At 43.9% G+C, this 24,919-nt stretch overlaps 1 protein-coding gene across 1 annotated transcript in view; it reads right to left on the bottom strand.

The window, feature by feature from the left end:
- Nucleotides 1-18,358, bottom strand: part of PDE10A (phosphodiesterase 10A) — a gene marked incomplete at its 5' end in the record, with an annotated part of 194,711 nt that extends 176,353 nt beyond the window's left edge. The window contains one exon of the mRNA XM_082306315.1: nt 17,509-18,358. Coding sequence (XP_082162441.1) covers nt 17,509-18,358 — 850 coding nt within the window. The remainder of the gene's footprint in view (nt 1-17,508) is intronic.
- Nucleotides 18,359-24,919: the final 6,561 nt, after the last annotated feature.

Raw genomic sequence — 24,919 nt, 5'->3', positions numbered from 1 at the left:
TCAAAGATGTCACAGGCCCATCTGTTGAGTCAAAGAAAGGAAAGTCTCTGTAACTTTTAAAGTCAGAAAATTAAGCTGAATTCAAGTCAAATGTAGCAAGTGCCCGAGTATGAACTATTGCTGTGAGCTGAGCTGGAAGAGAAGGGTCTTAAATATGCTGTAAACCAGATATTCATTTCCTGAAATACAGCAGCTTCTTGCTTTCCACTTTCAAGAGAGAAAAACTCAGTCAAATAAAATGAACTAAAACATACACAGATGTCAAATATTCTGGTTTGGGCAGTTCCACTCTGCTTCCTTCAAAACCTGAAATGAAGTTAATTAAATGAATGATCCTTATCCAAATCATTATCCTAGCAGCTTTTTAGTGTGTTTGTTAGGAAGCTTTGATGGTCAGCTTCCACAAGTGTCCCAAAAAAAAAAAAATTATGTTGACAGACTTTCAGCCCTGAACATTGCACAACTGGCTGAAAGGCAAGCAGAGAGTTGCCCGTCTGCAGCATCTGATCAGAAGAACCATCTCTATGCTCTAATATTTCAACTGCTGCAGGATCAGCATTGTCCTTAACTCATTTTTAATATTTGCCACAAACACTGGGGGAATAAGTCTGTTTCAAGTCCAAAATGCAACTTATGATTCAGAAATACACCTCTAGTATATTTTATGACTGGTGCCCCTTTGTACAACAGCTATTTAATGTTTTGTTTTCTTAAAAACTTCCATAAAAACATCACAATCCTTTCATAAGCAAAACGTGAGTCGCCATACCCCTGCCCCAAGCTGCAGGCCAGCAGGGAAAAAGGCCCTACTTTTTATCATGGGGGAGGTAGCAAAGGAAAGGTGTTTTCCATGTTCTGTTGGACATGCACGTAAGGAGAAATCAGCAGCAGAGCTGTGTACAAGTTTCATTAGAAAAACCCATCACCACTTGCAGTTCCCTGCTTTCCCTTGATTTCCATTTTCTTTATAGACACAAAATGCAGTTCATGCCCTTGAGCTTGTGCCAATGTATGATTTTACAGAAAGGCCATGTGAAAAAATCAGTGGTTCAATATGATTTAAATGACCAAAAAAACCAAATAAGAGGATGATGGTTGTTTCAGATGAGATTGCTATGAAGTAGGAACTGAGCACACCAACATCTGAAACAAACAAACAATCAAACAAAAAAACCCCAAAACTTTCACCCATTTAGCATATCTTATTCATTAATTCAGACCACCTGATACTGTCCTTTCAAGTTCATTTTCCTGAAATCTGAAGGTAAACCAGTCTTCATTTAATTCACAAATGCATTTAGAGACATCACCTCACTTAAAAGAAGTCTATTTGGAAAAGAAAAAAAAAAAAAAAATCTATGTACCATTCTTATCGGTAAATGCAACTCTCGTTTAGAGGGTTTTCTTGGGATTTGAGTTGCAAATACATCTTCAGCCTGCAAAAACGAACAGCCACAAAATGACTGTAAACAGAATAAATATCTTCAAGCTGTTACAAAAACATACTTTGTATTATTTTACAAAATCATTTTATCCTACTGTTTTTAAACCACTTGCAGAAGTTTTCTTCAGCAAGATTTATGCAGAGTTAAGCATATAAAAACCTGACTGTTGAGTCTTCTTCCCTACAGCATACAGAAAGAACAACTGTCTGTCTAGTTACCATTCCCTTCCTATCAAGGTTGCCACAAGATTCAGTCATTGGCTTGCAAACTTCCTCGAGATCACGGGCTATAAAACAGCACAAGGAATTACCTGTAACACAAATAATTACCATTATTTTTAAGAATACAGAGCCATCAGAGCACCATTATGACCAAGAAGGAGGCGAACCTTCGCAGGTAGTCATTTTTGCTCCCGTATCTGCATACATAAGTAACTGATAAAGTGCCTAAAAAGTTCTACAGAACAACATCACAAAAACATCACGTGGGTCTGGCTGAATTCTGAAAACATGTTTGTGATCAAAGGGTCTGTACATAGGAGGGACTTTTTTGCTTTACAATTTTTTTTATTGGCTGTATACTTTCCCACCGCTATACTACCATTGCCTTAAATATAGTAAAAATCAGCTAAAGTTACTCAGCACCAAACCTGTCCTCTACTCCACTGCTATAAATCCCACCAAAATTAAGGATAAACAAGAATAACTAAAGGGAAGACCTTTCCTTTGGAGTGTTCTTGAAGATTTTCTGGTCACAAATTCATTACACATAATCAGTCTCTCTACAAATTATCACTAAGGAAAATTTCCGTGTTGTATTCTAACAACTGTGACCAGATAAAAACATTTGGACACACCCAGCATTCAGACCAACCACTTGTATAACATGGAGCTCATGTTCTTCCATATATTGCCATAACTTACTTGTTCTGAAGTAAACACAGAGGAAGCCATGTCAAAAAATTAGCAAGGCAGTCATCGTTTTCCAGAGGCCAAAAGATACCATTCAGAAGTAGTCACTGAATATTTCTGTTTTGAATCTTTGAAAAAATGCACAGCATTTCTGCAAGGGATGAAATGCAATGTGTTTCTACTTCAGATTAAATGAGTTTTTAGAGAAAATAGTTAAAACAGTGTACAATACAGCAAAGTGATTTGGCTTAAACATATACTGTTGCAGCAGACAGGATAAAGGTGATACTGTTTCAACTTAATGCATTTTAGTTTCCAAGACAAACTGAGAGGAAACAATGCATCTTCATCAGAAAATATATTCCTGACAGGTGTAATATGTATTAGATAAATATTTAATCTATTTGAAGAATTTATCTATCAAGTCCATCCAGCTTTATGCATCTAGCCCCTCTTGCTGTTTCAATTATGTTGATTCCTTGTTTTAGCATAGTCTGCAGAGGAAAAGACTAGAAGTTTTGTTGAAATCAGATTTGGCTGTGCCATACTTCAAAATACTTTTTAAAAAAAAACTTTGCATGAATAAAAACTTTCAACACTGCTTTGAGGGACTGATGTCAGGAAATCGGATTCATAAAGCATGAACAACCCGTTACAACAAAAAGATCAAATGATAGGACTAAATATCATGACAACTGAAATCAATGACAAATCTTGCATTAAATGGAGCGGAGCTGCGATTTTGTTCTGTTTCCAGGAAACGCAAATGCATTACATCAGTTGAGATGCACTTCCCATCATGATGACTTGATTGCAGAGTCCCTTGGTAAATTACACTTGAGAAGGAAGAAGCTACCGAAAACATCATTGACCTCTCCCCCAAAAGCTGTGTGTCTCTGCCTTGTGCATAAAACATTAAAAAATTTGGGAATCCAAAGAAATCAGAGCCATCATTAATAGAACCTCAGTGCTACTGAGAGAACTAATAAAGATGCAATAACAACAAGAACCCAACAAATCTTTAGAAGGTCAAAAGAAACAAGGCATGCAATTGTCTTACTGACTTTTCAGCTACAAATTTGCCCCTACAAATACATTTTGACCTTATGACTAATTGCAATCAAAGTTGACTAAACAATACATGTATCAGATGAGTTCATGAAAACCAGCAGCTAGGAAGACCACAGAAACATGAACGAGTGGCCACTAAAAGAGAACACAAGTTCTGCACACCTTGTGGGATAGCAGAGGTTCCAGGTGGCATGAAGGCTAGGCAGAAAAAAATGGGTGGAGGAAGCAAAGAGAGGAGAAAAAGCACCAGGAACATCCAGACTTCAGATCTAATACCCACTGAATTGCTTGGGGTTTAGACGTTATTGGTCTTTGTCTTACTTAATTTGAATTGCTCCGTCACAGGTGCACAGTTGAGCAGATTCCCAGCGTTTCAGCAGAAAAACCACGCAAGCAAACTAGCTGAAAATATGAAGACGTATAAAATAGGAGAGCAGCACTTTGGGTGGTACCTGAATTATGCATTGCTCCAAAAAATGAAAGCATTATGGCAATAAGATGACAGTATTTTTATTACAATATTTTACCAAAACTATTCATAGATACATAGCTAATTTTTTTCAGAACAGCGTTATTACGAAACAAGTGTGGGATAGAAATAAACTGCTAAAAACTAACTAAATAAATCCCAAGCCTGAATTCATAAGGTTCACTGATCTGTGCATCAGCTGATCAGTTGATAAAACTGAAGGACTAAACCTTCACATGCAGATTCTGACAGCCAAACGATATAAAAGGCACCAGTAAAGGACCACATATAACCTCCAGCAGTGCAAGATAGGAAGTCACCATTATCTCTGCTTCTGCATGTAAATGACAGTGTGCATGCTGAATAGCAACATAGGAAGGTATCAGTAACCATCACCTAAACTGAAGATATGTTACTCTACAGTCACTGTACAATTTTAAATATGCTTATCTATATCTCCTTATTTTCACGCTTTACTAATACTCCTCCCAAAAAACTATAAGTATTTTGAAGTTCAAGAGCTCTGATGTAGTTTCACAAAGATTTCCCAGCTGATGCAAAGAGTTGAGTTATGAAAACATCTACAAAAAACATCACATTACCGAACTGCAGTTCTCCCTCAGTATGGCTTAATACTTCACTCTTTAAGCAACAGCACTGACTGCAGCACAATTAGCCGTGGCCAGACCGTACCAGTAAATACAGAGGAGGAAGAAACTATGTTCTGAAACTCAGAGCAAATTCATATTAAAAGGCAAAGTAAAACAGCTGCAAATTCTAATGCTCAAGATCAATAAATGAGGCAGAAAATGATAAGTGCCCAGAAAACTATGACTTGCAAATACAGTCTAGAAGCATCTGAAAGATATCTTCCCTTCTGTCTTCTCTTTCATCTTTTTTCTTCCCCCAGTCTTATTGACGCTGATGAGGTAAACTTGTCGTCTTCATTGGTCTTAGCATTTCTCAATGAATATAATGCTATTTGCTAAAACAGTAATTCTTCCCTCAATGAAAATGTATCTCAGAAAAGTGGCAGCAGCAGAAGTAGCTCTAATCAAAACTAATCATTACCTCACTTCATGGTTATAATACAAGCACATTTAAACTGGTTTCACTGTTGGCCTTGAAGAGAACGATTCATTCAAAGCTCCTAGATCCCCAGCGTCTGGGAGCTGTTTACAGAAAAAGATAAACACAACAACAAATTAAGTCATGGGAAGCTATAGCAACATTCTCCTTGGATCATTAAAGCAATGCTGTCTGGCAGAAGGATCCCCAGATTAGAAGCCAGGTCATGAAGTCTCATTGTGGCTCTGCCGTTTTTCTACTATGTAGCCACTCATCTAATTTGAAATGGTTTCCCCAGCTGCTTGGAAAGATGACAGAGGTGTCCATGTTGTCTAAGTTTTAGACGACCTCCTGGTTTGGAAAACTTTTAGGTTTGTTGTGAGAACTAGTCTGTGCTTACCCAGCACTTGGTGGGGGGTAGGGGTGGTGGATATCACTATTTCAGCGTATCTCCGATCATTGACATACACAAAACTAGTGAATATTCTTGTACTTCTGTCTAATCCCTTTTGCATTCTTCAGTAACATGCAAGTGACAAGAGTCTACTACTGCCCCATAGTACAAAAAAAAAAAAATATTTCATGCCCACAAAATTTTCATGCAACCACCACCAGTAGAAATGCCCATAAGACAACTAGCAATTCCACACTCTGTGGAAGGTGTTCACTATAGAATTAGAAGGATGCAGGGTTTGCTAAGAAGAAAAGAAGATACCGAGCAGCACATCCTATCACCAACATTATGCACGTTCTGGGCTGAGTAAAGTACTGGGCAAGCAGAGCAAAAGTCCTGCACGGAAAGAAGACAAACACCAAAACAAAAAGCACTGAACATGCAAGTAGAGACCTTCATAAAGCTGTCTTCCAAGATGGCAAAATCTATGTTACATAAATCATGCTATTTCCCCATCTCTGAAGGACATTTCCACCTTAAATAACACATTTTAAACATGCACTTCCAACTTATTTTCAGAAGTTTATAAACCCCTTAAGGCATGCATCTTCTCCCTTTTTAATCCTGCTCTGTTTTAATTGAGAGCAGTGCCTCAATCCGGATCACCATGGGGCCACACGAATGTGCCTGCACAAGGGAGGAGTACACATGTATAGGAAAGAGCAGCCTTAAGGAGGAAGAATTAGGCTATTTTTTTTAAACAGTAGGGTTAGTTTATATGAACATTAAATGACCATGAAACTATGGCATAACTGTATCAAGCGCAGCCCAGCTGATCTAAGATGAGCTGCTGATGAAAGGGGTTATCCTCTCATCAGCTCCCAGCAACACGCTGACGTGGCTTGTTTTCCCGTCAGCACTGGTGATCCTCTGACTCCACAGTGAACTTATTCAGGAAACTAACCAGCAGAAAACTTACCCTACACCAGAGAGAGCCAACAGGCATCTACCATCCCAGCTCCCAGAAACAGCTTGCTTTGGAGTCATACATGTTCCAGTATTAACAGACAGAAAGGGGAACGAAGCAAGTAGGTTGAACAGTTTGTCCTCATTGCTCCTAACAGCCTCTTGCAACCTGCTTCTTGCAGCACGCAAGTAGGACCCAAGGTCACTTTTGCAGTTCTTCATCAATCACAGCAGCCTACAGCTCAATATATTAGCAGACATTCACCTCTGCATGTAGTACAGGTCAGGAAGCCAGACAATGTGCTTGAGCCTTCCTTCTGCTACCTCTGCTGAGCTGGTAGTGACTTGGAGAAGAGAAGCATAAGATAGGTATCTCAGCTGCCACTAGGAGATCTGCCAGAGCTCTCCTCTGAGAGGTCTAAAACCTACCAAAATTATATTAGTTTAAGCCAATATAAAAGTCTTTATACAGACATTTTATACAAATCAGTTTGACAACTCAGTTTTAAGTTCCAAAGGGAAGTTCAGCACAGGGTATTTCTAGATTTAAACAAAGCTTAAGTCTTACCAATTTATGTCTTAGCAAAAGAATTTCAATATACCAATATTGCTCAATATCACTGTGTAACTGTTCTTGTGTTCTCTTTTCAATTTTGATATATATAGCAGATTTCAACTTCCTTACCATTCCTCCCTTCAGCTCCATAAACACCAAAAGAATTGTTGTCAAACAAGAAAAACAAAAACCTCCTTTTAGAAGTGCTTGGGAAAAAGTGTTTCTTGGCACAGCAGAAGGGCTAGTTGCTTTGCTTCAAACACAAGTTGTTAAAACAAGATGCTGCAAAGTACCAAGAGAGTAGTTCAACATATTAAAAAAAAAAAAAAAAAAAAAAAAGAAAAGGTACACACAGCTGAATGAACAAAAACAAACAAAAAATTAGCTTTGCAGTCAAATCAGAAGGTAACAACTGCAACTTCATCTTGTAAACAAGAATCAGGGCTTATCATGGACAAGAGGTCACCATCAGCAAAGTAACCAGCCACAGTGATGTTAGCTATACTCACAACATATCCATGGCTAGAGCCATCCAAGGTGATTCATGTTAAGAGACAGAGAAGGGGCATGCGCTCTACATGTAGCCACATTTATGCTTTAATAAACTGTTAGAAAAAACAGGAACAAGGTGGGTAAGTTATTAAATTACAAATAGAGCTTTCAAAAAAAAAAAAAAAAAAAAAGACAAAACACACAGGATAGAACAGTAAAACTTTCAGAGTGACCTGGTAAAAGACATGGCCAGCTGGCATATACAAGAGATTGTCAAATAGCATTTGGCCGATTGGTGAAGATAACATTAAGCTACAAAAAGTCAAGAAATAAATTGAAAGGTTATCTGTAAGTACATTCATAAAGTACATAAGATTCACCAGGCACGGTTTATGTTGTTGCTAAAAAGAGGAAAAAAATTACAGTTAAACAGAAAGAAAGCATTTGTGACATTAAAAAGAAAAATAATCCTCACATTTAAAAAACCCATAACCTTACACTTCAATGAAAAGATTTCTTCAAAATTTGATGATTTGCTGGGAGATATTTACATATCACGTTTTTCATCTACCCCAAAAGAAACCTCTCAGAGTTTATAAATAGCTGTCCCTATAAGGATGAACATTTTCTTCTGCTGTAATCGCATTCCTTTGAGCAATAAAAATGTTAAACTTCTCTTACCATTCCAGCCTTCTCCTTTTTCTATTTCTGATTTCTACCCCTTCAATACTACAGCCATAGATGGATAAGCCTCCATCATTTTTTCATTAACGTATGCGATATCACCACACACATTTCATTCATCCTTGTCAATTGACAAATATTGTGTCTCCTCGTTCCCCTATTAACATTCATTTACACATTTTAGACACAAATTTTAAGAAGTCTTCCAAAGCAGCAAGTTGAGGAAACAAAGACAGACAAGCTAAATAATTGCACTGAGTCAGGCAGCAAGCCATATCCTCCAGCAGCGGTCCCTTATTCACTGGGCGGATCTTTCATTCAGGACTTTGTAGAGCCTGTGGTTCATTCACCAGGAGAACTTGGTCTGTAGAAACAAGGTCTGCCCTACTGCCACAAACAGTACAAAGATTCCGCTGCTGGTCCACATGGCTATGTCCCTATACAAGTCAATAAAACAGCCCAGAGCCTGTTCTCTAGCCACAAAGTAAAGGGGCATGCCACAGCTTGTGCCCGCAAAGGTGAACTCTTCTCTTTACACAAGGTCAGAAGAGACAAGTACCATTCCCACTGCCTTTTAGAACAGTCCCCCTTTGCTTTCTCCCAACACACATGCAGGCAGTTAGGCATCGGTCTAAACTGGACGAAGGAGTACACTAAAAATTAAGCAGAATGGACAGGGCTAGAGCTCAAGCCCACATCCTCTCTGTGCTTAGTTCAAAAGTATAAGCACTGCATATAGCTCCAAGGAAAGTCCAAAAAAGGTTTGAAAGAAACAGGCAATCTACTAGCACATTCCTACCCACAAACAGCCTATGAAAGTTCCTATAACATGCCAGATGATCCTGTTCTCTCTACCACAAGAGCTAAGCCAGCAGTTGTAAGGGGAATGCACTGTTCTATAAACATTGGAGACTGCAGGTCACCCCTACTCTCTGACCTCTTGAAAGCACTTCTCAAAAGGACACCTCTAATCCCAAGACCCTCTTGCATTCATAATCATGAACTGAAGGCCACAGAACTACATTTAGGACTAAAGATTCATTAAAAAGCAGCTTCCCGAGCGTAGCTGTCTCAGGAGTCTTTACTGGTGAAAACTGAAGTCTGAAGAAATAGGAACAGTGAGACACATCCACAGAAAAGCCATTTGCTCGCAAGCATGAGACACAGGAGCCTGGCATGATGAAACCTCAGCACATTGGCTACGGCCATGCCTGTTTTGAGAACAGATGAGTTCAGTTTCCTGTTACATCAAACAGTAACTTTCATCAGCCCTACATTTGCTTAAAAAAAGGCAAGAAAAAAAAATCTCCACTGACATCACACTTAGGGCTGGGCAGACAGTGCCAGATTAGGAAATACAATGACTCACTGCAAATACAGAACACATAGCAAGAGTTTTCAAACCGCCATGCAAAATTTAGTCTTACCAAAAAAAAAAAAAAAAAAAAAAAAAAAAAAATAGACAGTGCAGCCAAAGTGAACTACACCAGAAGAAGAGTAACAGCAGTGTAGTGCCTTCACACAACCAAAGCAGCTGGGGAAAATAAGAACATTGTAAAAAAGACAGGGTAAGACACAGGGCCACTGCAGGAAGAAATAAAATCAACACAATTCAGCAATCGAGAAGGAAACATCAGCTGAAATAATCTGATGGATGGACAAGGAGGAAATAATATTAAGCCGAAGATACAGATACAACTGAAAGAAAGAGAAAGCCATGAAAAGAAAGCACAGCCAACAGAGCTATTTTCCAAGAAAGAGTTCACTCTGGAGAAGTTGCCAAGGTATCTGTATATACGTGAAAGAACACCAAACTATAAACACAAAAAAACAGTGTAAGTAAAAGAATGAGTTATCATAAACTTAACTGCTATGTGTTAAGGAAAAAAAAAATTATTAGTGAAATACTAAGGCACTTTTTTAAAAAAAAAAAAAAAAAAAAGAATAAATTAAAGACCATTAGAAGAGAGGGTAGTAGCTTTATCCGGTTTGGAAGTAAATAAAATAAGACACTATGGAGGAAATACAATGGGGAAATACAAATTAGGCAGTGAGGAAAACTACAAAAGAATAAACAGGATGCACACTTAGCCACCATAATGCAGGCTAAGCATCGTATTCTCTGAACCAGCAGAACACCCCAATGTTGCAGAAATGCTAGTAAAACATCTAGGGCAAAGAAAGTGGCATCCTTCCTGCCGGTTAGGAAATTTCCCCACAGGGTGAAGCCAAGTAAATAGTATTATTAAGGTGAACATGGCAGCGCTTGTCAGCAGCTAGAAGTATCTGCTATTTTGGGTGCGTATGGATCAGAAAGATTAGAGATGCGAGGTTTCTGTACAAAGTTCTTAGAGCTTCGGATGCAAAAGTTTCCTTTACTTTAGGAACTATTTGTGGCTTGACATTGGGGGATTTCTTTTTGATGCAAGTGGAAGGATAAGAGGAAGGAAGAATGTTGGAATTATTAACAGCTGAATAAACTTTCTTAAGAGAAGTACAGCTCAGCTGCACAGGAGTCAGTTGATAATGCAGAAACAAGGAATCAGATCAGTAAGTGCTAATGAAAGCATTAAGTCTTCACAGTTTCCAGATGGAAGGTGGATTAACTGCTCTCAGATCCTGACAATCTCTTCTTTGGGTCCCAACATCAAAGAAGGTGAGATTACTACTGCTCCTTCCATGTTGAGGGCTTTTTTTATTATTTTAATTAGAAATCACTGAAATGAGTATGAGTTCTCTAAAGGCAGTGAGTAACACCCGAAAGCCTTCTCTTTTGGTATTCTTGAGCCAGAACTGCTTTGGAAAATCTTTGAGTGAAACAGAGAGCCCGATTCTGGTCCTATTGAGCCATGAGATTTAGCATCTTTTAATGATTTTATTGTTAAAAATCTCACTCACCCAGACTAAAATTTGCTATCAATGTATTTTTCAAAATACTGTAAAATTTGGAAATGCAATATTTTTTTCTTCTTAATGCCACCTATGACAAGGTGCTTAGGAGCTGGGAATTAAGAAAGCTTCCTGTGGTGATAAATCACTGGGAAGAAGATATATAAAAAACCCTCCGAAATAAAGGAGTTCCTTGTAAATATGTAAATGATGCACTTTTTTGAACTAATTAACACTCTTGCCAAGTTTTTTTTCCTAAGAACATAATTAGCATACTTCTAAGTTGAAATAAAGCATTCTCAGCGTGCACTAACAGTAAAGATGAATTCATCAATTTACCGTAAAAATTTATAACTTGTTAACCAGAATATCCTTCTCCCCTGCAAAAACAAACACATCGTGAGAATTTTGGAATGTTCATTTGTTAACAAAGTCACGACTGCGAGTCTGTTACCTGCCTTTTGAACTGTCTCATTCAAGTGTGCAACACATCAATACATTGTCTGGCATAGCAGAAGCCAAAGTCTTCTATAAACATCAGCCAGGCTGGTTCCTCCCACGCTAATTATGACAGCTTGACAAGAAGCGATGATGAAACCACAGAAGTACGCCATTTTCTCAGAAGCTTTTAAAAAGGGGACAAGAGGGGTGGGGGAAGCCCACCTCCCAGGATAAAAATCCTGTTTCCTCACCTTGAAACAAGTTAGAAAGAAAAAATAGCATCATTTAATAGAGGAGGTCAAAGCTGAGGCTTGATTCAACGCAGTTGCCACGTTCAACCACATCAACTTGTCACATCCCACAAGATAAGCGAGGCTGAGCTGTGAGAGCCTTCAGATGGCAAAGGAACGAAGTACCACAAGGAGCTGTCAATCAGCAGGTGGCACTCTTCAAACTCTGACAGTGGGAAGCCAACCACCAGCACAAGTGAGGACACGCTACACAGCAAAGTCTGGATCTTTAGCAGAAATATCAACAAGAAATATTGAACAATTTTAACCATAACTGACACCCATAGGGGAATGCAATGGCTTTATTTCAGTAATATATACAGCAATCCTTGTATGTAATCTCTGAAGTTCCTAAGAATTACAATTTTTTAGTGCTATAAATATTTTGGATGAACACTACTGTATACTAGTGTACCAAAACCAGTATCTTAAGAAATTATTCATTACATCTGCAGAATACTTTGAGTGCAGCCTTGTAGCTAATTATGTAGATGTAAGTCAAACTCGCGAATGATAATTTTTTTTTTAACATAACAAAACATAGCATAATTATTTAGGTTTTGCCATAGCTGTTCTTCAAAGCTGGGCAGTAAATTTGTTACAATAAATGGAATAGATAACTAAATCTTTTGGAAAAATATACGAATTGTTATTTCTGTGATATTTACTGGTGAAGATGTGGCACACGCACCAAAAGATTCAGTTGTTTTGAGTTCAAATCAATACAAGGTATAGCAAAAACAAAAACATTGCTCTATAAAACAGGTGTCAAATTTTCTGTTCCTGCAAATAGTGTTTCTTCATTTAACAATTATAGACTTTTTTTGTATTTTAAATACAGATTGAAATCAATACACATTACTGCTCATTTGATAAAACAGTAAAGGAAGAGCAGATTTAGTAACAAAGTTCTAGTACAAGTACTTGTAATTGAAGCAGCCAGCAGAGGGAGTATAAAAACAAAATAAAAAAAAAAAAAAAAGGGTCTTTTTCTTTATATATATATATATATATATTCTTTACTTATGACCTTAGCTTTCTTTTAGAATATAATAGTGCCAAAACTGCAAAAAATAGAATATTGTAAAAAACACTGAATTTTAAAGTATTAAACATAATGACTTGAAACGAAAATATTTTTTAAAGTACCATTTAAAAAAATCAGCTCATATTAGCCTCACGAAACTGAAATACAATTTTAATCACAGACAAGGTTAACACCGACCAACAAGCTGCATTTCCAAGTTATAAATACACACACACACAGACTCTCATTCTTATTTTCCGAATCTAAAACCAAGTTCATCACTTGAGAATATTGAGAGAATGTTAGGTATAATCTATTTGTATTAGAATACAGCATAAAATCTTAAAACTTATACAACAGAAGATTTAAAAGCAAGTAAGCCAAATATATGCCCTGGATCACTAGCGGAAACGAGCGTTGACACGACTGTTTCAAAATCAAATCACTAAGTCATGTAGATGCTGAAATAAAACCTCATCTTTACGTTTTCAGGTTTTCACCATGTCCAGCTTACGAGTATGGCTTAAACACAAACAAAAGGAAGAAGGACATGAACAGGGTGATCGGAGGCACCAGCCTCATGTTAGAATTTTAAATGAGCTGCCATCCTCCTTGCACAAGTGACAAAAAGAAACCCTCTCCCAACTCACCTACACTGCCCCACCATGTACAATCACACCTTCCACAGTCCATTTTACAAAAGAAAAACGCTTACTGGGTTAACAGTGAAGGTGTTACCTCCTTTCTCAAGGCCTATGAGCGCTAGGAACCCCCAAGCCATCAGGCAAACATGGGCAGCAGAGCTGAGGAGTCAAACGGACAGAGGATTAGTTATTTCAAATGTAAAGTGCGTGCTTTATAGACAACCATTTGTAAAAATACCTGACTTGGACAAACAAGTCCTCCTTCACTGTTAACTGCTCATGCCCGCATGGTGTCCATTCCCTTTCCATGCCATTCCTTGCTGTCTGCCCTATATATTGATCCGTTATCCCTAAATAGAATAGCAGTGCTTCAGACCAGGATACATGGTGTTCCTATAGATTAATGCAAAATGTGGTATTATGAAAAACCAGTCGTGATGGGAGCTGCTGAATGACATCACTTATCATCATAACTATACATCGTTTTAGTGACAATTTTGCTTTCAATTAATGCAGAGCCAGAATCCCTGGGGTGAAAACCAGAGACAATTCCGTTTTCTACATCAGCATCTAAATTTTAAGGATGATTTAATTGTAAAACCAAACCCTGTCCACCTTTACAGATGGGATTTATTGCTGAAGATTAGCATTTAGCTTACAAAACCCTGATTGCAAGTAATGAATACACAGACCAGGGGAAAGGGGGGAAAAGAAAGAGTCAAGCCAAGATTAACTTTCCCATTAACGCAGGTAACAGGAATACTTTTAACTTTATTTAAACCTTAATTGCTATTTTCTTCCACAACTACAGATCTTACTACATCTACTCTTTCTTAAAGTACTACTCAATCAGAAAGTCTTAGCATCTGGCACATGAAGGTGCAGGATAAACTTGCTGCATCACAAAAAAAAAAAAAAAAAAAAAAAAGGCAACAGATAAAAGGTAATGCTGTATAAAAATATCAATATACTGATAATACTCTGACAAGCAGAAAGCCCCCATACTGTAAAATACTCATACCTGTGAGTAGACACAGATGAAATATGCTACACATGCACAGCTTGAGAGACCTTGAGTGTAGAAGGAACATGGGACACTCCCCTGAAGGTACGACATTTCACAGAAACCTGGAACACCTGGCAGCTTGCAGTATCCTAAACATGATAGAACTCCACTGGAGAACTGATCCAGGATGTTAGATACTAAAAGTTTCTCAAAACACTGTGTTATGCACCAAGTTACAGATTTTAAACAGTTAAGAAAAACAACACACGCTACACAAAGTTCATACAAGCTCCTTGCAGTCCAGTCCAGTGCTTTATTAGGAATCTTAAAAACAAAAATAGCCAGATATGGCACAAACTGAGTACTGCAGAAGCTAAAATTTTAATAATATCAAGAGCCTTCTAACAAAATCCTGACTGGAGAGCATGCAAGTCGAAAGAGCTCACAGAGAAAGAAGAATACACCTCTAGCGATGCCATTGTTTTCCAGTCCTGAGGATTCTGTTAAGTCACTTTTAAATCTCCCTTCCAAAAGGGCTCATTTCAATTCTCTTCCCTACAGAACTCCTCAGTTTCCCTGTAAAAATATTTAGACTTTTTTGTCTTTAAAGTCAAACAGTCTATATAGGTATATATGTACGATTTAGAACGTAAAATACAATTCAGGAAACAAAAGCTATGAGATGCAGCACGTTATCTTCATTATTCTACATGATCTCATCCTCTTCAAAACAATAATAGCCTTCCGGCTGCACTGTAACCAGGACCCTGCACAGTACCAAACACTTGGACAAGTGCTCTTCGCAGTAGCTGCACTGGAACTGAATCGTATCTTGTTTGACTTCCCTCCACTCCTTTTTTCAGCCTGGTTTCCTAAGGAAATCAGACTTATGCAATCACTCGGGCAGGGAGGGAAGTGTACACGTATGTATATACGCACACACGTGGATGTCTGTCCGTCTGACCTCACTAATACCTTTTGAGCCCATTGGCCAGTTTCAATCATATTCAAAAGAGGAGTAGAGATATCAAACATTTAGGTTCTTGAAAGTTTCATGAGAGCAGGCTGCAGAGCACAGAAGAGTGTCTCCACAGAGAGCGAGGCATGTCTTCTCAGACGTCAGTAAACCCACAGGGGAAAGAACCGTTCTGCTCCTTTCCTGCCCGCAGGAAAGTCAGAGGTTACGATCAGTCAAAGACGACCAGGTTTCTTGTGTTCAAGTGTTCATAAAATAGCTTAAGTTGAATTCACCACTGCTTTTAAAGTGGTGTTTTGAACAGAGCTGATGTTTACCGTGTCATCTTTTTCTTGGTCTAGCATAGGAGAGAATTGCCCTACATGACACACATTCCCTGGCTCGGTCCCTTGCTCCCAAGACCACTTATTTTAAAACATCAGAGTCGTACCACACGCATGACAGCATTCTACCCCTCTCAAACACAGAGAAAATAAAAACTGGAAGAGCTTAGGATTCCCTTCAGGCCTCAAAACTAAACAAGAATATGGCTCTGTAACGTAATCACCTATTGAATAAAGTTTCAAAAAGACAATGCAGCAAATATATAGTCATCTTTATTCACCTCTACCATAGAACAGAGCAAGCACTATCACGCTTGCAGGCTATTGTGCTGAAGACAGCTGTAAGGCAATAAGACAAATAATGAGGTTTCAGCTGATATCTCTATAGTTCTTCTCACATCCCCCAAAATACATACGTGTGAACTATGTACTATTCACCTGTATCCAAAAAGCCACTCAATAAAAGTATGCTAACAGATTAAAATGCAAGTTTAGGAACACTTTAAGGCATAGATCTATGATTTAAGAAATTGTCACAAAAAGAAGAAAAAAAAAAAGAAAAGAAAAAACAACAAATAACAACAGCTGATTGAAGTCACCCTAAGCATCAAAACATTAGGCGAACAAAAAGAAGTTTCTGATAAAAAAGATGTATTGCAGCCCTGACACCCGCTCCGGTTGGAAATTCATTAATCCCATGACCAAACCGGACCCCAGCACGTTTCCCGGCGGGGCGCCGGAGCTGCGGGCTGGCGAGAGGGCACGGGCAGCCCGACCCCGGCAGGTTTCAGCCCGAAGCCCCGGCCGCTCCGGGGGCGCCGCAGCCCGGGGGGCCCCCACCGGCGGGGCGCGGTGCACCCGTGAAGCGCCTCGGAGAGGGGAAGGCGGCAGCGGCAGGCTCGGGGCGAGACACCCGCGGGGGAGCCGGGCCGCGTCCCCACGAACGGGAGTTTCTGACACGCGAAACCCTCCTCCCCCTCTCCCAACCCGCTCAGCGGCCCCCGCCGCCGCGGGGCTCCCCCGTCCAGCGCGGGGAGGGCACCGGCCGAGCCCCGCCGCGGGAGGCCGAGCGGCTGCTCTCGCCCCGCTCCCGTCTCCGGCACGGGGCGAGCGCGGCCCCGCGCCCTTCCCCCGCGCCCGGGGGGCTGGGTGGGAGCCGGCCAGGCTCCGCCGGCAGCGGAGAGCGGATCGCCCCGCACGGAGCGCCCCAGTGCCCCTCCGTTCCGCCGGCCCCCGTCCCCGTCACAGCGCCAGCCCCCCCAGCGAGGAGCACATGCTTCCTCTCCGGCTTCTCGCCCGCCTCGCAACGAGCCACGGCCGGAGGAAGGAGGCACCCGGTACAAAGCCACGGCATTTGCAGGCGTGTGGCAGACCTGGCAGGGGATGCAGAAGGAAGCGACACGTTTCGCCCTTTTCGGTCCTCCGCCGCCGCTTTTCTGTCAGCTGCCGGTACCATAATGCTTCCTTCTCGCTACTTCAAGTAAGTAGGGGTGAAAGTCTCCATTCCCCTACGTCTCGTTCCTGAGCAAATTAGGCACGCACCAAGTGAAGGGCTGGCACACGTACACGTAGAGTTGTCTGATCCCGAACCGATGCCGAAATCCCCGCGGCGCTAACAGCCAGCTGCCACAAAGAGCACTCAGTTGCATCGCGCATCCCCTTTGTCCGTGCATCCTCAACACACACCCGGCCGCTCCTCCATGCGTCCACGCACGCCCCGCGTATGCGGCCCCTTTGTGTCTTCGCCTCCCCCCCTCACAAAGAAACGCTCTTTCCTCCGGGCGGGCACCCAGCCGCCGGCACAGCCCTTCGCCTCCCCCCAGACCCGCCGCCGGGCACAGCGCTCCGGTACCTACTTGTGTTCAAGAAACAGTCCGTAAACCTTCTAAAGCAGCTTGCAGAATTAGATCCATCTTCCATGTCTGGCCCTAGGAGCAGGGGAGACGAGAAGGAGAAGAAGGCGCCTCTCTGCCGCTGCTGCCGCCTAGGAGTCCTGCTCCCGCCGGGGCCGTCGCCTCCTCGGATCCCGTCGCCGCGGGCTGCTGCTGCTGCAGCCCCGAGGGAATTGCAGGACCACGGGCGAGAGGCGGCTGGGGAGAGGAGGAGCCGGGAGTGGTGCTGCCGGGGGCCGCCGGCTGCGGAACGGAGCAGCAAGCCCTGGATGGAGGAAGAACAGAAGAGTCTCCTCCTGCCGCTGCCGCCTGGATGGGCGATCAAGTGAGCTGCTGCTGCTGCTCCGCCAACATCTCTTCCTCCTCCTCCTCCTCCTCCCGCTCTCGCTGCCTCTCCTCCTCCTTCCCTCCCTTGGAGACTTGTGAGGTTAAAGGAAGACGAGGAGGGGAAACGAGGAGGCGGCGGCAAGAAGTAAAAAGAAGATGGAGAAGCGGAGGAAAAGGAGGGGATTGGAGCGAGGAAAGGAGCCGCTGCCGCTCTGGGGACGATGCTGGCGGAGGCGGCGGAGGAGGCTGTCCCTGCAGCGCGGCTCCTGCTGCTGCTGGTGGTTGTTAGGAGGAGCGAGAGGGAGCTGCAGGCAGCCGAGCCGCCTCCAGGAGCGGGGGGAGGAGGAGGAGACCCGCCGCTGCCTCCACCTCCGCCGCTCTGGCCATGGGAGTGGAGCGGACGGCTGCCGGAGCCGGGCTTTTCCCCGGGTGCTGCAGCCAGGGGGGCCGAGGGGCGGGATAAGCTCCGCTTCTCCGGGTTGGACATGCTTCCGCTCTTCCCTCCCTTTCGCGGTAGTTTAAGGCAGGACGTCTCGGAGAGACACCGGAGGAAAGCGAAAGGGGAAGCCGAGAAAGGACGGAGCCAAACGAGGAGCAACCGCGGTTCGGTGCTGCGTTCCCCCAGCACCCCCCGGGCAGTATTTCCTCCGCACCCCGGCTCCCCGCCCTCATAAAATCCTCACATTTCCGTTCCCCCTTTAGGCCGGAGGGGACAGGGCGCTACCGACCGCCAAGCGGTTCCGATCCCCTTTTAAAGTCCGCTTTTCCTCATGCTCCCACCTCGCATTCAAAGCGTGAAAACGGCAACAATCTGTATTTTCTTCGAGCGAGGCAAATATTGCCCCGTATGTGCGTGCGCGTCTGCAAAGAGGCAGATAAAATCACTGCAGTGCCGCTTCCAATACCAGCCCCGGCCGCCAGAAAACGCCCACTGGCGGAGCCAGCGCTTCCCAGGCTGCCTCCCTTCCTCGCATTACTAGGCGCGCACACAGGAGCTACAGCACAGCGGTTACCTAAAGGGAACGCAGGGAGAGGGAGAGACACGAGGAAAAGATCCTCCCTATGCGGCCTCGTTATTTTACACAGATATTTCCAGCCATCGAGATCAAAAGGCGGACGCCCTGCGGCGCCTGGGATGAAGATGCCGGAGAGCTGCCCCTCCGTTTCTGTGGGGCACCAAACCCCCGTTCCTCTTCGGGGATGCACAGCCCCTCCCCGACGCCCCGCATCGCACGTGTTTGCTTCAGCCCCCCCCCTCCCAGCCCCTACTTGCCGCACCTGCAGCCCCTCAGCCCCAGCCCTGCAAGCCCTCCGGCTCCCCGAGGGGCTACCTCAGACCCTGGCCACAGGTGCGGCGCGGCGCCGGGGCCACCGCCGGCCTTGCTCGACAGGCAGAGCCGGCGCCGCTCACCAGCGCAGCCCGTCGCGCCCGGCCAGCCTCCACCCCGACTCCGCGGCGGGGTCCCCGGGCAGGCGGGGTGCCGCCCCGCGCTCCCCAGGCGGCCGCGCTCCCCTCCAACGAGCGTCCCGCCGCCGCCGCCCGGGCCGACGCCTCGCCACCCCGCCCCGCCGCTCCGGCCGCAGCCCGCCCGCCCCAGCGGCACGGCGCCTCGGCGGGCCGCGCTACGGCGTCGCTCAGCGGGGCAGCCGCCGGGGGAACGCCCGGCCGAGGGAAGCCCGAGGGCGGGCTCGGAACGGAGCGGGGCCGAGGGCTGCGCTGGAAGCCCCCGCCCCGCGTATTTCGTTTTCGCCCTGACCTCGCTCGGCCCTGGGCGCCCGCCGCCGCCGCGAGGCGGGCGGGAAGGTCCCCGTCCGCCGGCGCTTACCTCCAGCAGCGGGGAGCGGGGCCGGCATCTCCGACCGGGCGCGGGGCTCCCCCCAGCCCGGCCTCCCCCGGGCTGGGGCGCTCCCTTCGGGCCGGGCCGGGCCGGGCCGAGCGAGACGCGGCCGCTGGGGAGCCGTTGCCCCGCGCCTCCTGTCAGCTTAACGGAGCCCCAGGGCACGGGCAGCCCGCCGCCCTCCCCTCCCCTCCCCTCCCGGGGCAGCCCCTGCCCTCGCCCCGCAGCCCTGTCAGCGCCGTTAACCGGCGAGGATCGTTCGTGACCCGGGCGGCTCGCGGAGCCCGTGGCGCCCCTGCCCTCGCCCTGAGGCGGCGGCGCTCACCTGGGCGGCGGCCGCCCTGCCCTGCCCTGCCCTGCCCTCCCCTCGCCCGGCGGGCAGCTGCCGGGCAGCGGGGCTCCCCTCGCCCTCAGAGGGGACGCTGAAGCGCAGAGCCCACTGCCAGGGCGCCGGGCGGGCAGCCCCCGGCTCCCTCCGGGCAGCCTCGGTGCCAGCCGCCATCCCGGGGGGAACCTCCCGGGGCTCCGCTGTGGGACCGGCGCAGTGCCACCCCGCCTCGGCAGGCCGTCCCGGCCCAGGCTTCTTCCCCTCAATTACCTGGACGGGAGGGAGGGGACCGCGCTCCTCAGGCAGACGGCCGGCTCCCCCGGCGCTCCCGCCCGCCAGCGGGCGGAGAAGCGGCCGCCGTGCCCCTGGCGGCGGGTTCTGTTGCGGGGCGGCGGGGAGACGCCGCCGGCCAGCGCGGGCGCTGCCCGCTCGGGGGGGCCGGGACCGGCGCCGCGGAAACCGTTGCCGGTACCGGCGGCGGAGGTTGCTCTGGCCGCCACGCGCCGGCAGCCGAAGCGCGGGCGGCGCCGTCCCCCCGCTCTGCCGGGGGCCAAAGCCCGGCGCCGGCCGCAGCGAGCGCAGGTGCTGCCGCAGCCTCCGCCGTCCCGGGGCCGCGGGCGTCCGCCCCGCACCGCCGCCGTCCTCCCCTCTCCCCTCCAACCGGGGCGCTTTTCTCCCCCATTTCGACTCCTGCTTTGAAAACAATATAAAGCTACGCTTTCGGTTTTCATTTGAAATCGTTCGAGTGTTTGATGTGTATCATTTCAGGGCTCCTTTTAACGCTAGAATACACGCTAACTCCTGTCAAAGTCAGAGTCTTTAGGTATCACTTAATCTGGAAGGCTGCGAAATAAGATGTTCCTCTGAAAACAACAGCGCTTTCAAATTATGAAGTGCGTTTTCAGCCGGCTGAATGTTCTGTAACAGGGAGAAACAATCCACAGAGTTTGCGAAAGGCTTAAAATGCCTAAACAGATTAAAGACTCTCATTAAACAAACAAAAACCCCGTAAAACTAAACAAAAAAACGCAGAAAGGGCAGGTTTTACTAAACTGTTTTCAAACGCATGGTTCTTAAAACCTCCTGTTGCCTAAAAATCCTGAACTAAAATACAGAAAACTGCATCTGCTTTTGTGATCCATTTTCTCTTAGTATATTTGCCTTTACCAAAACAGTTTAATAACTTCTATTTCATGTGTCTATTTGTCTGAGATGCCTGTATTTCCTGAAGTCCAACCGTTACCTACTTCACAGCGAGAGCTTTTCTCTCATAACTGCTGCAGGACGACTAGAGATCCAGCAAATATTTAAACTCTCCGAGAGAAAGCTTAGCTAATGGAAACAAAACTTTAGTGAATTGTGGTTTGTTGATGCAGCCTATTTGTTGAGCAATTAACAACTTCTTATTAGAAAATCTCTTATACTAAAATGTTTAAATTGAAAGAGATAATCAGACTGAAATGACTGACAAAAAGCAAGAGCTATTCGTCTGAAAAATGAAAGTTGCTCCTTTAGACAGACTAGTCCCAAATTGTTCTGTCAATACCAAGAGTAAATTACTGAAACTTTACATTGTCGGTTTATAATTGTGGAAATCTTGTTTGACTATGCTAATCTATGCTAAATTCCTCAATTGCTGTTCATCTAAACTACAGTTGTTCAAATATCGCTGCCTGAAACTGGTTAGCTGTGTATTTAGACAAGGAATGTGAATTGTGCACGTATAGATATGTGTGTGTATATTCAACAAACCATGCAAAATACATTTTGATTTGTAAGGAATCATCAGATATTCCAGACAAGCAGCTTTCAGGTTAAGGGTTATTTACAAACTGTTCATTTGATTATTATTCATTAGCCCTAAGCAATTCATACCTGATTGGTCACCTGCTTCTTGGCTGGGCAAGCAAAAGCAATTACAGAAGAAAAGTTAGATGACAGTGAAAATTAATTTTCAAGCTTGGTAAAATATATTTGTCAAATACATGGATTTGTGGACAAGTCAAATACGCTTGGTGGCCATCTCAATACCTGGGGATAAATTAGTGATGAATCACATTTCCTCGTTCCCCGATGTATCTGTCAATCTGGGTTTTCATTGCTCAGTCAGCATGACAGTTTCCATTACCGCAGAGCGATGATGTCACTGATGCCACTGTGGTACTAACCAGACACCCACATCGTTTACCGGAAAAGTCTCACCCACTCCAATAGGAATTTCTGATGTGAAACAGTGAGGTTTGCCACATCATCCCCCAAAAAGGATTTTAAAAAGTCTGAAACACAAAGAAATACAAATTAAAATACAAGGGCTCTGGTATGAATGCACTGTCAGTGCAGCAGTGGGCAAAAGTCTTTGGTTGTATGTGCATGGGTAAATGCAATTTCAGAAGAGGTCAGGAGTCAGAGTACCCACCGAAGCCATCAGGAGGTCCAGCGCGCATCGTACTTACAGGAACAGGCCTGGCTTTAAAGCAGCAAATAAGCCTGTTTGGCAATAATTTGGCAATATTAATCAAAATACTTGAAAGAAAACATTGGGGGGGAAAAGTAAAATAAAGTTATAACAACTGTTGTTTGGTATTAAACACAGCTTAAAGCCAAACACCTGTTCCTTCCCAAGTCTGTCTGCTACATTTTAAGAATGACAGTGACTCATCTTTTATCTGGTCCCACTCTTTTGCCTGGTAAATCCTCTTATCTCACTCTTCATCCTCATATCCTAAGAGTCCCCTCTATGACGTATGATCAATTCCCTGAAAAAAAATAAGGAATGAGACAGATTATGGGGAAAGGGAGTTTAGAAAACTGTAGGATGACGGCAGTAGCGGAGCTGACGGAACCAGGCACCTGAATGTGGGTGAGGCAGGAGCAGTCAGAATGAAGCACAGAGAAGGCAACCTGCTGGAAAGGTGGGGTGGGGGGAGCAGAAGGATAAATGCAGCTAAACCCCAAGCTCTAGAGCTGAGTAAACACAGCCCCAAATTAAATCCTTTATGGAAAAGTCCTGTGCAAGTTAATAAAAATAATTGCATTTTTTTCCTAGGGATTTTCTGTTAAATGATCTTACAGAATACAGTTGTTATTACCCAGTTATTGAATTGCTATCACAAATTAGAAACCTACAGAAAAGACACTGTTTCCGAAAGCCTTATTCTATAAACCTTCAGAATAATTTATAGAGAACCCTACTTCATAAGGGATTCTTTTTACAAAGGATTATTCTCAAACACCGTACACATGCAAGGAATAAATTTGTTTAATGGGTATGCATCAGCCATTTTCTCTGATTCCCACAAACACTCATACAAGCCACCTCTTTTTCACAAGAATATTAACTGCGAGTGTTGATAACATGCAAACCTGTGCTAGCAGCCATCTTGAAAGTGTTTTGGTGAATTACCTAGTCCAGATGCAGAAGAAATACTGTGAGATCCAAAATGAACTGCAATTCGTTCAGCAAATCAAACCAACAATTTTTTTAAGAAGTCCAGGTCTGTTCAGAGATAACTGACATACAGAAAAAGAAAAAAAAAAAAGTAAATAAATATATTGTTTGCTTTCAGTAGTTTGTTCAGCTCTGCTTATGGCACTTTCTGCTTTGCAAGGTGACAGCTGAAAGGTTATGTGGCTGGAACTATAAACAATAAAAGTTTGTCCAGAAGTGCTATGCTGCGTGATGTACGATGGTGGGTACATTAGTAAAGCTGTGAAGACCACGTCTTTTCCTGGCAATGTTTTCCTTTTAGAAACACACAAAGCTATCCAAAGTTTTCCGTATTATTTTTCAGGGAAAAATTGCAATTCTTTATGGAAAAAAGATACCTCATGTGCAAGGGTAGGACTTTTTTAAGCTCAAAATTTCCAAGTAGACATATTGCTACATATTACATTGTAATAAAAAGCAAAATACATTTAATTTTAAAAGGAAAAAAAAAAAGCTAATGTCATCGTACAAAGGGAAGTATTTACAATAATTGTACTCAGATTTGTTTCCTATAAAAGACTATGAAAGAAGCTAAAGAAAACCTTATGATGCCATCTACTATTTTGTGTTGTCCTATGAAGCACAAAGATCAGATATTTATTGGTTTTATTTAAAGGGCATTCAGAAAAGGAAACAGCTCTTTGGGCTTAAGTTACTCTTGTTAAAGTAGAGGACCCCCCTCCAGAGAAACTGTCCTCTAAATAAATTAAAATTCCAGCAGCAGCTCTCTTTACCAAGATGTTGTGTTATAAACCCAAAGCACCACAAACACTGTAAGCTCTTTGGTAGAAAGACCATCTTTTGAATCATGTCCAGCACAACATGATCCTGGCTTGGGACCAGGGCCTCTTGGGTAGTAATGAAACAAAAACTGCAAACGACGTAACAGTTGGCATGGTAGGCAACAGCACTGTTGTTACCTAATACTATTGGAATAGCCATTTTTATTGCAAGAAAAATAAATAGGGTTATCAGGATTTCTGTAATTTTATCCCTCTCTTTTTATAATGAAATCTAGAGTTACTTTATGACAGAAGAACATTGTTATGATTTGCTATTCGCTAGAGACAAATAATTAAGTTATTTCAATTCTGTGTTCAACTGGAACATATAGAAATTCTAACCTTTACATGAATTAAAGTTGCTTTATATCTAACAGATTCAAGAGAAAACCAAAAGAAAAAGTTAATACTGACTTATCTTTTACTCCTTCACCATGAGTTGTGCATCTTGCTACCAGGTAGCACAGACCATGCACGATACTGTCACAACAGGGATGCCAGCTTTTCCCCCACAACTCTCTCTCGCAACCCCCTTCTTCACTTTCCCAAATTTTCCAGCCACTAAAAACAAGCAGACTTTTCCCCAACACGGTTTGCACAGTTCATGACAAAT

This window comes from Platalea leucorodia (assembly GCF_965183815.1).
Source record: "Platalea leucorodia genome assembly, chromosome: 3".
Classification (NCBI taxonomy): Eukaryota; Metazoa; Chordata; class Aves; order Pelecaniformes; family Threskiornithidae; genus Platalea; species Platalea leucorodia.
The sequence above is the reverse complement of the archived record's forward strand: the minus strand, read 5'-3'. Positions and strand labels throughout refer to the sequence as shown.